Source organism: Stegodyphus dumicola, chromosome 4 (genome assembly GCF_044657685.1).
Source record: "Stegodyphus dumicola isolate Sdum_Otavi_A_Nest chromosome 4, ASM4465768v1".
NCBI lineage: Eukaryota > Metazoa > Arthropoda > Arachnida > Araneae > Eresidae > Stegodyphus > Stegodyphus dumicola.
In genome coordinates, this window is record NC_140771.1 from 33,388,697 (window position 1) to 33,402,801 (window position 14,105).

The 14,105-nt window shown below is 29.1% G+C and overlaps 1 protein-coding gene across 4 annotated transcripts in view; it reads left to right on the forward strand.

Annotated features, from left to right (window-relative positions):
• LOC118206094 (glucosidase 2 subunit beta-like) overlaps positions 1–13,896 on the forward strand; it is a 60,756-nt gene extending 46,860 nt beyond the window's left edge. For all 4 annotated transcript variants that reach the window (XM_035378360.2, XM_035378361.2, XM_035378362.2 and 1 more), the window contains 3 exons: positions 792–956; positions 5,443–5,542; positions 8,956–13,896. In XM_035378360.2, coding sequence (XP_035234251.1) covers positions 792–956; positions 5,443–5,542; positions 8,956–9,108 — 418 coding nt within the window. In that variant the 3' untranslated portion in view covers positions 9,109–13,896. The remainder of the gene's footprint in view (positions 1–791; positions 957–5,442; positions 5,543–8,955) is intronic.
• Positions 13,897–14,105: the final 209 nt, after the last annotated feature.

Consider the following 14,105-nt stretch of genomic DNA (forward strand, 5'->3'; position numbering starts at 1 on the left):
AATCTGAAACTTTCTTCATCTTTTTTGTTTTTATTATTATTATTATTATTATTTTCTTTTTATTTCTGGAATCTGCTGTAAAATGTGAAATAAGTAATTAAGTGTAAAAGTTTAATGTCTAACTTAAATTAATTATCAGCTGTAATATTTTTTGTTAGAATATTTAATTAGCCATAGAAAGTTATGTTCAACAGATCCTATTTTTGAAAAAGATTTCTTTTATTTTATGCTGTATGCTCTCCCTCATAACTAGTACATAAGTCCCATTTAGATTTCATCTAGTTTTTCAAATTTTAAAAACATGATTTTCATTTGATAGGCCAACACTAATAATCTAAAAGAAAGACACCTTGTGTAATTAAAACTTCTGAAAAATTCATTCCAGTCATCTCACAGAAGATGGAAATTTTTTCTTTTCTTCTACCTTTGTGTACTCGTAACTTTCCATTTATTACAAAGAATGGCAATATATAATTTTGGATCAGAATTATTAATATTATTTATTATTTTATGATTAATAATATATAACATTATTAGTGCGTAACATATTTACTTTTATTAGTTAATCTTATAAGAGTAACATGAGTTTTAAATTAACTGAGCAATTTATCTTACTGTAAGAATAATTATTTTATTTATATCTTAAATGCTAATTGCTTATAATGAGTTTTACCAGTAAAAGACTTTTTGCTTTTTTTAATCTGTCCCCGCCCCTTCCCGCGTTTGGTTAGTTTACAGTTCATATTTTTGTGTTGTTCTGTATGGTGAAAAGCAAATTTTTATCTCTTCAGGCTCTTAAAAAGAAAACTGAAAGCTGATTTTGGAGAAGAGGATGAATTTCTTGTGCTTGAAAATCAGTGTTTTGAGTTTTCAGAGAAACGTTATTTGTATAGAATGTGCCCATTTGATAAAGTGGTACAAGTGACTAAAGTAAATCGAGAAGAAACTCTTATTGGGTGAGTAATTTAATCCACTGGTCTCTTGAAAAAAAATGGCATTTCTGTTACTTTTCATTGGTTTCAAGAATGCCATAGTGCTTGAAATGAATAACTTTCTCCATTGTGAATGGTTAGACAAAGAATATTCCAATTTAAAGAAGAAATCATTTTATGCATAGTTATTATTACTGTACGTTTCCATCATATACTTCCTAATAAAAAATCGTGGAAGTTCTATGACAAAAAAGGGCATATTAGTTTTAATTAATGAGTTTTGTGCGTAAAAAGTAATCTGTAAATGCATTTATTTATGTAAACATTGTATAATTTGAAAACGTGGCCTATAGCTTGCATTAGTTTTATTTAAATATCTGCTTTCTCTTTAAAATTCAAGCTGAGCATTTTAAAATGATCACAATTAATGTTTTTCAGCTGTACTATAAAAAAAGTTTTTATTAATCCAAACACTGAGTTCATGCATTTGATAAGTATCATTTTACATATACAGAAACATGTCTGAGCATAAAACAAGTTATTATTAAAAATTGATAAAATTTTGAAAAGGGAAGAATTATAAGCTAGGGAGAAGAGGATTTTCTATATTGTATGATTGGTGTATTTATTGTGAGAAATGCGAATACACTTGTGAGTATTTGGAGACAGTGGATAGAGTTCAGCACTTTAATAACAGAAATGTGGATAAGCTGGGGGTTGTATTGGTGTTAGGAGACGGAAAATGAATATGCATGGCAGTGATGGATCATGCCATACGATTATCACAATAAGAAAAGCAGTGACACATCATGGTTGTCATAGACAACTGCTGCAAAAATAAGTCAAGGTTGTGTTCCATTAAGTATGATTTCCTTTGACTCTACTATTGACATCTCTTCAGTGGTGCAAAAAGAAAAAATACTGGAGCACTAAATGCATGCAAATTATTCTTTCTGAGTTTTCTAACTAGGATATCTGTATTCATAAAGAGTAGTGTTTTTGTTTGCTGCTACTTTTGACGTGTTACATTCAGTAAGGTGTAGAAATCAGAATTTCCAAACTTTCAAAGAATCTTCCTGGAACTACACTTCAGTGAAATAGTGTTACTATCCATATTACAAGCGACATCTTAACATTTACTCTGTGATTAGCATATGCTAGCTCTTTTATGGATTGTGCAAGCATAGGATTTGTTTTCTATTAAGCATATGTAAGTTATGATTGAAGTAAGAATGATATGTTAGCACCTACAGTTAATATTATTGTGTTACTGATATGCAATGAGGCTACATGGAGTGATTTCCACTGATAGCCAAGTTTTATTGGCTGTTGCCATGCTATTACAGTTGTTAAAGATGGGCATACAGAATATTGAATTTAGCTCTTTTTTTTTTCCCTCAAATTTGTCATTTTAAGCCTTTCTAATAATTATATCTCTTAAGTTATAGTACTGTGTATGTTATAGCTTCCATTAAAATATATTGCAATTCATATCACTTTTAATGTTGCATTTTCAATGAGATACAGTGTATTTGTCATCTTTCTCTTGTGCTGTCTTTTTTTACTGCATTTTTTTTTTTTTTTTTTTTTTTTTTTTAAAGATTATACTTATACAGATAAGGTACTTATAGCTCTGTAAAATAAAACGTAAAAAATACCCTTATTTTTATTAAATTAAACTTTTTGGCTTTGATACACAATTAAAGCTATAAGTTTTTATTTATTCATCTGAAAGCTATATATAGATTACAGACCTAATTTCAGCACTTTTTGTACTGCAGGTATCCCATGTAAATTAAACATATAAATAATTCAAAGTGAAATATATCTTTATTTAGCTGTTGCTAGTGAGAACAAATTAACTGCTGGCCTTTAAAAATATTTGTTGTAGGTGGCTGTCTGTGTTGTTGTTTGGAGCTGGCACTGATATTTTATACATAAAATGCTACACATTTAACACTGAGCATACATATGAACTTTCGACACTGAAAATTTTCCCAGTGCAAGGTAAAAAAATCTGTGAAGTTTGCCCCTTCTAGATGATATGAAAAGTTTCATCAAAAAATAATTTAAAAGAAAAATAATTTCATCGCTGATCTGTGCTAGCTAATCTTCAGTAAGAATGCATTCATTTCTTTCATGATATGTGCAGTTACAAAGCAAAGGTGCAATGGCCTTTGTAAAGATTATCCTAAATCTTGCAAAAGGTTTAAAGATCCCCCTTCCATTTGAAAGACAGAGAGACAGAATTTTTAAAATTGCAATAAAACAAATCAATAGGAATACAAAATTTCTATTCTTTAAAAGATGAATCGCCTTATAGTCCCAAGCTTATAAGAATCTATTCACTACTTCCTTATTTTTGCAAGACATTAAAATTAATTTAACAGCTTCTTAAAGTAGAGATACGAGGCTGTATTATCTATTCATAGTATTTAAGTTAATGGAAAAGTAAAAACCTGTGAATAAATTAGCCTTGGTCTTGATTTAATTGGCTTAGCGGGAAGAATAAGCAATTCAGAAAACTTAAGTTCTGTTTATCTGAATTCCAGGTAGTTGGAACTCTGTAGATATGAAGAGCATTCAAATACAGTGATTCAGCAATTCATTCTCAGCACCATTCTGAAAATGACTTTTTTTTTTTTTTTTTCCCTAAAAGCGTAAAAATAATCAGTATTCAAATCCCTTCTGTAGGAGGAGTAGCTCCATAGAGGGTCAAGATAATCTGTGATCGTGGCTGGTCATTTAAAAAAATGTTTCATTGTATTTTGATAATAAAGCAACTTTTGATGAAACTTATTTTTATTTACTAAATGGCTTTCAATGAATTTTTGAAATATAATGCAAAGCAAATGTTTGTAATTTCTTATATATTCTCTGCTTGTATGATGGTTCAAGTTTAAATGCATACCATGAATCCTCTCTGAGATGTTTATCTGTTGTTTAATATAATTTGTTCTTCTGTGATTATAGTCACTGTGATTACCAAAGATGGTGATTATCAGTTCATGTGGTGGCTTTATTCTACTCAAGGCTTATGGGATTAATGAAAAGGAAATGTAATATATGCGTTTATTATTAATAATAAAAATTAACTGCAAAGATAAGTAGTGTGCATTGTAGCAATAAAGCAAAACTCAGAAACAAAGGTTATCTAAAGTTTATTAAAATATTATAAGTGAATGAAAAACAAATTTTATTGGAAAAAGAAAAACTTAATGACTCAGCTTTGTTTAGTAATATTAAGAATATTTGCAGGTTATTAGAATGTTCATCCAGCTTATTTGATTTTGTCTTATTGGTAATCACTTTCCTTTCTAATATAGTCTGACCTTCATGAGGCAAATAAGTAATTTTATTATTTACCTCAGGAAATCATTGTGCTTATTGGCTATTGGACAATTTCAAATTACCAACCCAGTCTTAATGACTATAGAAATCTAGCTGTATACCTTTTGTTATTTTCAGTTGAGAAGCAAAATCATATTTTGACAAAATAAAATTTGTAGATATTGTTATTGTCCAAGTTAATTCTTTTAATTTGTTTATTCTTCCAACTGTAAAATTTGTTTTGATTCTTTAAAATAGAGATATTGGCAGGCATTTCAAAAATATCTTTCTCTTGACTGATTTTCAGTGTAGCTAGAAATAATCATGAGTGTTTGCAGTAACATGAAAAACAAAAAGATTTATTCTTAACAGTACAGAACAGTACGGATTAACAGAAAGATTTATTTGTACTACTTTTATATTGCTTTGTGGTATGTTATGTCTTAAGCAAACAGAAAATTAATCTGATCCATTTAGGAACATGATTAAGCATTTAGAAAGTACTGTAATATAACAAGCCTCTTTGATAAAATTAATGGTTCAGACGTGATTACCCACTGTTTTCCATAAAAACATTTTACTTAATAACAAAATATAAATTTTGAAAGTCTCAGTCTAGTTAGAGTGTGACAATTTTAGAAAATAATTTATCTATTAATTCTGATTCCCCCACCCCCAAATACTATTCATTTTTTTAGATAGTTATCCGTGGAAGGTGTTTGAAATTAATAGATTCACTATTACATATGCATGCCAGATGTTATTAGTTTGTTGTTATTTATTATTATTTATGTTATTTATTAACTATATTTCTAATATACATAAAGGAGGCACATAAAAAGTTTTTGAAGTCTATGTACTGTGAATATATTTATTTTATCACAAAAACATTTTAATCAAAGTCATAAAAATCTTCCTTTAAATTTTACACCTATGGATATCTATGAGGTTTAAATGATAATTTTTCATTAGTACCTTAACAGAAGCTTGAAGGCTTCTGACCATTGCTCTAAATCATAACTTGATATAGTGTTCATGCTGAAGATTTTATTTATAAAAATGGCTTGCTTTTAAAAGTTAAAACTTTAAAAACCAAAAAAAATTTTTTTTCATAAAAATATTTTAATAATATTAAACATTTAAGGAGTTTATTTTCTTATATAAACGTAATTCTTTTCAGTTTATGGGACAAATGGAGTGGACCAGAAAATGATCATTATCAACAGATGAAATACTCTCGGGGAGCATCCTGTTGGAATGGACCGAACCGTTCTGTTGATGTATGTACTTTAAAGCAAATTAAAATTTGTTTTAGCCAGTTATTGTTATAAATTCACACATTTTTGTAGAATTCTGTTAAGTATTATAAAATTTTAATCTTTTGAAATTTATTATACTCAAAGGTTTTCTTTCACATATATTTTTTTTAATTGGACTCATCTTTGAATTTAATATTTTATGAAAGTAATTTAAAATGCAGAAAATGTGGCAGTATTGTTTATCATTGTGTTTATTGGCTATTGGACTGTTTCAAAAATGATTATAGAAATCTAGCTGTATACCTTGAATGAATTTTGTTATTTTCAGTGGAGGAGCAAAATCATATTTTGACAAAATAAAATTTGCAGACACTGTTATATCGTAGAAATTGATAGATAACAAATAGAAAAAAAATCTAGAAGCAGCATTTCATTTGCAAATATTTCCACTGCATGAGACCTTTGCTGCAGATGAGATATCTTGTCTTCCGAGTATGTTTGCTGAATTCTAACGACAAAATAACTCATCCTGTACAGGAGATTTTTCGGTATTATTACAGCATATCCAGAAAGTTATAGGTTTTCAATGCATCGCAGTCCATATCATTTTGTGTTTGTAAAGTTTCTACAGAAAGTCACAAACAGCACAAATTTTAGAGCTTTGGCAAAATTTTCATACCTATGCAGTTCCCCCCTCTCTTCTTGCATTTCTTATGCATTATACATACTTGTTACATTTTTGAAAGAAAATGAGGTAAATAAAGGACTTCTTTCAATTGATCAGGTAGTGAAACCTTTCTCTCCCCCCGCCCTTTTTTTAAGGAAGTTGCTTGTTGATGATGACAGCTCTGGGGAAGGCAGTTGTGGACTTGACGTCCTGTTTCTGATTCGCACAGTGGAGATAAAAGTTGTGATGACAAAGAAAGTGCAGAAGGAGATGAAGCATATATAGATTCATTTCATTGTGCTGCAGGTTTGAACACTGATGTGATAAAATAATAGAGAATGTTTTGTTAGATAATGAGGGGAGACTAGTGATTCTCAAGTGGCTTCAATATCAAATTGTAAATGGTGAATTACATGACAATTGGTGATATTGTTTTCCAGGGAAGCAGGGACATATAATGTGCATCCTGAGTGTGCAGACTACTCGGCTTTCTTACAATCAATAGAATTTTTTGGTGTGTTTGCCACTAAGGAGGTTGTGCAAATCATTGTATCAAAAACCAACAGGTATTTAAAAAGCATAGTAATGGTTTTGATTGAAAAACTTCTAAACAAAGGACACATGCTTTAGACAATTAGTACACTATAAGTTTCACAGTGTTAATGATTATAGAAATAAATAACAAATAATAAACCTATGACAAATAAGCTGCTTGAAAACAAAACAGTTTTATAGGGAACACTGTGATCAAACAACCTAAAGAAATTGTGAAGGCAGGGCTAAAACAAGGTGGGACAGTCCCTTAGAGAAAGCATCACAGATTTATGATGAAATTGAAAGATAAAATGAGGTGTTCTTGTGTATACAATTAAGAATTTGTAGTAGAAAGAAGACCTCGGTTGAAGGGGATCGACAAAGCAATCCGTAGGCAGGTTCAATTGTGTTCTAGATTATAACAAACAGATGTGCGAGATTGATGGAATTGATCAGCTGTTTTCCATTGTGCTCACCATTGTGGAAGTCATTAAAATGGTGTGTAAAGATTGTGCTTCAGCATTTGGATATGACAAACCCAATGTTTTGTATGCCAAGTTTAGTGAAAGGCCGCTTCAAATCTGGTTTCAAGGAGAAATAATTCATTCACTACTGGATTCTAGTGAGTGTGGGGATACACCAGTTCCTGGAAATTATTTCAAACACCATAGGTCTTCAGATTTGTGAACAGAAGGCCATCATTATATAAATACAATGCCCATAACACTAACTAAAGCTATGTCAACAAGGAATGCGTCATCTATGCAAAAATGCACATCAAAGCGTGCATTATGTGTAGTGTCATGATTTGAAAAAGTCAAAAATATCATAGATTCCATAAAATCTAATGTTATACAAGATTTACTATTTTCAGTTTAATACTATTTTTTTACATGTTTATGCACAAATGTACAAATTTTATGTACAAACTTAATATTAAATCATTATAAGGATTTATTGGGAGTATTATTGATTACAATTGATCGTTATTTTTTAACATAAACAAGTTTGAAGAGCATATTTAAGTTTAGCACTTGGGAACTCTTAGTACAGGATGTAGTGACAAAAGGCACTATTGCAGTGAGGAATGTGTTAATTTATCATTCAGGTGCTTTCTTGGAGTTCTGCTGTTTAAGAAAGTATAAAATCCTTTATCTTTCAATTTTAATCAATCTGTTATTGATTAACATATCAAGCAATTTAAAAGAAGCACATTTCTTAATAATTTAAATTTTATTTTCTTTTTAAATACTGTATGTAATTGATACAAACTGAAATGCATTTGATATATAAATATCTAACTGATAATTTTCGTGGCGCGCAATGAACTGGAAAATGATGTGTCAGCACTATCATCATCTTCAGGGCAGATGTTTTTATTTTATTCGGCTTATAATTCCTTACTAAATGTAGTATTTCATCTCGATGTACTCCGTCTTTGATATGATTTAAATCAAATTCCTCATCATTATAATTCACCTCCGATAGTGAAGAAAGTAACACAGATGTTATTGAAAACGAAAAAATTTCGATTGACAAATTAGTTGGTATTCTCGACACAGCAATTATAGGACTTGAACAGCGGAACTTTGTAACTGAACAAGAAATTATATCTGTTTATAGAATTAAAAAGAAAGTATTAGCACATAAAACAAAGCAATTTAAAACACTTACATTGAAAGAAATGTTTAATAAAGGAAACAAAAAAATTTTTATTATTATTATTATTGTGTAGGGGGGTGTAAATTTTGATACCCTTTAGATCATAATTTCTCTTTATTTCAAAAATTACGGTTTCATATTTTTAATTGTATAATTTCTGCATGCCATCTTACCAGATTTAAATTGATGATCTATAATCCAGAAAAACCCCTAATCCAGGATCGCCGAAGTCCCGACGAGTCCGGATTAAAGACTTTGTACTGTATAATGCTGATTTTTGTTGTTTGACTTCTGAATTAAATTTATTGCTTAAAATCCGGAAAATTCCAAAGTTCTGACAAGTCTGGACCTCAGGCTTTGTGCTTTATATTATCCCAGTAATATAAATTATTTTTCTAAAAACCAGAAATATGCTATTTGCTTTTTTTTTAAATTTTTGTATATTTGCTAAATTTCCAAATAAAGAAATGACTATAAGTCATATAAAAAATTTTTAACATAAATTTTTTTAATGTATCATGTTACATAATACTAGCACTTGTACATTCATTATATGTATGTATATTTCCAGGTGATTATAAAATGTGGTACAGAAAATAAAATAACATCTGTTGTTGAATCCTCGCCATGTACTTATCTCTTTGAGTTTACCACACCAGCCTTATGTAAAGAACTACCTGAAGACATACGAGAGATTTTAAAAAATGACGCAGCATTTATTTGAAGTGTAATTTTTTGAAATGCTTTCACAACATGTGATTTGTTATAAAAATTATTTATAAGCATGCATAATTGGTTTGAATATTTCTAGAATCCAGTAACAGTGCTGTCTACCTCATGTACTGAATTATAATGTGAATTTACTCTTATAAGTTTTTAATATTTGTCGACTAATGCAAATGGTGTTAATGGTTAAGTTTATGAAGAGTTTAATGTCTTTTCTGAAGTTCCATGCAGAGGTTTTGAAGCTTTATGAATTCTGCTTTTTATTATTTGTGTAAAGGTAGCTTACCAAGGTCTTCCATATGGTTGTATAAAATATCTTTTGCCGGGATTACAAAATTATAGCTTTGGTATTTGAAATATTCCCATTTGTGTGCTGCTGAAAGATTGTGACAAACTCTAAGCAGATTAGCCGAAATTAAGTTCATCTCAATTTTGAAAATGAAAGAAGGTCAATTTATACTATCCACAGCTATGCTAAGAGTATATATTGCACTTTACGCAAATTAAATCTGTAACAAGGTTTAAAATGTGTTATCTATACATCTTGCATTATATGCTTATATGATTGAATTATTACTTTTTTATTTAAGTGATCATTTTTTAATGTTTATTATTTTTACTGATCAGAATTTAATTATAATTGAGCATTTTGAAGATAAACATTAAAAAATGTAATATTACTCTTGAAATACTTTATCATATATTTGTTCAGTTTTAATGTAATGTATATCTAATATATTTAAAATAGCTTTTAAATCATTATGGGCCACTGCAATGTCAAGAATTGTTACTCATTCCATTCATTTGTTAGTTTGGATGTATTATCATTATTTATGATATTCTTAGTAATGCCAATGAGGAGAATGCATGAAATTAAACTTATAATATGAATGAATTAATAGTGCATTCAAAACAGTGTCCCATTACAAAGGTGCTCGCACTTTTACTCAAGTCAGATACCATTCAGAAAGCCAAAATCTTCATGAGGGTACTTCATAAAAATGTGGATGTCCTTTATACAAGTCTCTGCTATACAAGGAAGTTTTAATTTGATACTCAATATACAAAACTGGTGAAAATTTGACTAGCATAAAAGTTCCCATATTTTTATGAAGTATGCTTTCATAAATTAGAAACTAATCTTCATAACAGTATGAACACTTTTAAGATCTCCTTATGTGGTCTCTATCTTTTAACTGTAAAGTCTTAAGACTTGCATAAGTGCCAGCACTGGGTATGGTGAGGTATTTTATAAAGGTGTACCATCAGAACTTTCGGGAAGAATATATACAGCAATACATTTTGGAAATACAAGTAGAATAAAATAGTGTTGAAATTTTTCAAGGCCAGAAAATTAGCAACTTCTAAAGTGAAAGGACATATTAAGAAGGAAAGCTCATTAAAAACAATGAGATAGTTAAGAAATAACTTAAAGCAAAAGTATCAACTGCTTGTAAATTTGAACTGTGATATAGAACTAATTTGTTATATGAGTCTATATTTTCAGTTTTGATAGAATGAGCTTACTGCAGAAGAAGTCTACTTAATGTAAAACATAAAAACAAATATTGGTAAAACTTTACCACAATGGCTATAATTTTCGGGGTTTAATCGGAAGATGTTTGAAAATTATAGTAGACATAAGTACTATATTTTGCATGGTTTTTATTGACAAATTAATTTATATAATTAATAAATTGCTGACTGATTATATTATTTAAAAAACAATAATATATTCTGAAATTTTTGTTTTCCAGTAATGTAAACAAAGAATGTTCACATTATCAATATACTTTGATAGCTGAAATTAGTCAGCAAGAGGTAGATCAGTAAGTTGAAACTTAAATTAATTTAAAAATAAATCAAAACAGAATTTTTGTTTACATATCTTTAAAACTTACTAAAAATAACTAAAAAATAACTTACTAAATATAATTTAAACTTTAAAACTAACAAGTAAAATTTCATGAAAATAAAAATTAATTGGTGCTGATTTGTGAATGTACTTAATGAAATTTCTTATGTGAATTCCACAATTATATGTAAAACAACATCGTGCTTTTGTAGTATGTCATTTTGTAAAGGTTAAGTCTAAATCATAATAACATCTCTATTTACCTTTTAACATATAAAAATATGGTTTATCATTTTTCTGATTTTTTTATTATCCGTCATTAATACTGTGCTAAAGTATTATCTCTGCTAATTACCTTTCTTCATATTAATTCCTTTACTTTTACATAAAAAAAGGCCTAACTTAGTATAAATAAAATGTTTTTAGGCAAGGAACTCATAAACTGATAGATGTTTTATAAATGTAACATCTCATCACCTATTTCTGTCATACCATTTCTGCACTTAATAACACTAGTTTATTAATGTACCATATAAATGATACATAATATTTATACATTTACTTAAAAAATCAAAATTTTTTAACAATCTTTTTTTTATGTTAATGAAAATGTTCCTTTCCCCCTTCCTCTCTTTTCTTAAATTAGTTGCCTTTGCTGCAAGCAGTACATCCATAGTTACTAAATATTTAACATGCGAGTGTAATATTTCAATGCATTGCAACAGACATTTACAATACACTCATTCTTGCTGCTTAAATGTAGGAAGCAAGCCTAGTTTAACAAAATTAAACAATTTTTAAAAGATTGGATTGGATTGGATTATTTAATTATGGCAAAGCACACCAGGCCTATCTGCCTAAAGGGAGGGATGTCTTTGTAGAGGACTTTCTAAGGAAAACTGGCTCGTATACACGTTACACATGGGGAAAACCATGAAAACACCCATGCAGCCAACCCGTTCGCGGGATTCGTATCTCGGACCGAACTACCAGTGTTCAGCGTCTTTCCGCTCGATTGCCAATTTTTAAAAGAATATTTTGTTATGTGAACTTGTGTTATATTATAAAGTTACTACTGCAAAGAACAGGTCTAGACTGCAGATGATAATTACATAATTTTTATAATTATAAGAAGTATGACATTAAAATTATTCTTAATTGATACAAAACATTATATATTACATTTAATAATGAACAGTGATTTTTTCCACCTCTTCTTTGATATTAACTTCTATTAAATTAGAACACTTCCTGTCTGCCAAAACTAGTCTTGTCTTCTGATAGTGCCCACCAGCGGCCGAGCGGTAAAGTCGCTGAACACTGGTAGTTCGGTCCGAGGTTTGAATCCCGCGAACGGGCTGGCTGCATGGGTGTTTTCGTGGTTTTCCCCATGTGTAACATGTATACGAGCCAGTTTCTCTTAGAAAGTCCTCCACGAAAGGCATCCCTCCTCTTAGGCAGATAGCCCTAGTGTGCTTTGCCATAATTAAATACACCACACCATACCACACCACACACCTTGTCTTCTGATATCTGTTTTGTGGCTTCTTGATTTTTATGGTCCCCCTTCCCCCCAAAACCACTTATTATTTTCTAGCAAATGTTTTAATTTTTGTTAAATGATCTTTCATCATTTTGCAGTGCTGCAGTAAATTATTTGCAAATTTACCTATAAAACTGTAGTGTCTTAGTGGAAGTCCTCCTTCTCCATTTTTATTCATTAGAATTATATGAAGATAAAGGGGAGTGAAAATAACTTCTATTTGGCATAATTTTTCTATGAGTTATTTAGATCAGTTACATGTAAAAACATTTCATTTGGATATTCATATAAATAATTTTGGTACATATTTTAAGTCTGTGCTTTTTTTGTGGTTTTTAATAGTACAGCTTGGTTTGAAATTTAAATTTTAACTATTATTAAATTTAATTTAAACATGTTTTTTAACTGTGTTAAAGACCCTGTAAGACTAAAGAACACATTCATTACCTTTAATGAAACATTTCTAAGAAATTTGCTTTTATAAGAATATGCTTTTATAGGTTAATTCTACATTTGGTAATTGAAGCTCTAGAGGACTGTAATTGCTTGCAGTGGCAGAAAATAGTTTTTGAATCCTTAATCTTATTTCTGATTGGTTTAACTGCCTGCAATATGCAGCATTTAAATCTGGGAATAAAAATTGTTGGAGCCAGTTAGTTCTGGTAGAATACATTTTTAGGAAAATGTGCCCATTATTGCAGCTTTCAGTAAGATTTTTTTTGTTAAAACCATGTTATAGGAATGCACTGTTATTTGAAGTTGTCTGTGTTTTATTTATATATCTTGTTGAAGATAAAAATATATTAGTATATTATATTTTAAATATAGTCTACAAATTTATGATGAAGCCAATACTTTACATATTTGTTACAGTAATTATTGATATAGTTAAATTTTAGCATACTGTTAATAACAAGTCTTAGACAATCACATAGAAATACTTCATTAATAACTATGTTTGATATGACATGTTAGCAATTAAAATATTTATCATGCATTTTTCATTAAGAGTTTATTTTGATAGAGAAACAATATTGAATCTTTGCTGTGGTGTAATATGCAATTAATACATAGCTTAGTATAATGTTAGAGTACAAACTTTTTATTGCTCTAAAGCATATTTAAAATGCATATTACATGTATGGGCGTCGTATTTAAAGTAATAGAAGTTAACAGTCTTAGAAGAAATTTAAAAAATAAGATCTCTTGAATTGTCAAATGCAAAGAACAGAACATTATCTCTTTGGAAATAAAGATGCTTGTGATGAGCTTTTAATTTTTCAGTTCAAATTATTTTATACTTAATTTATATGTTTAATTTTTCATCTTTTTTGACAACTTGTTATGTGCTTAAGTATTCTAAATAAAAATAGATTTTTTTCTTGAAATTTAGTGCTGTCTGTTAAACTAAAATCATGAAGTAACAAAACATTACATAGCTATGATACATTTTTGTATTAAAGCTGTGATCATTTAAATCTGTTAGAATTAATAGATCTGTTAGAATTTAGTCTTAGAATTAAATAAACTGATATAAGGTGTGAAACTTCACTAAACTGACGTTGACAATATTTCTTAGACAACAACTTTTTATTTT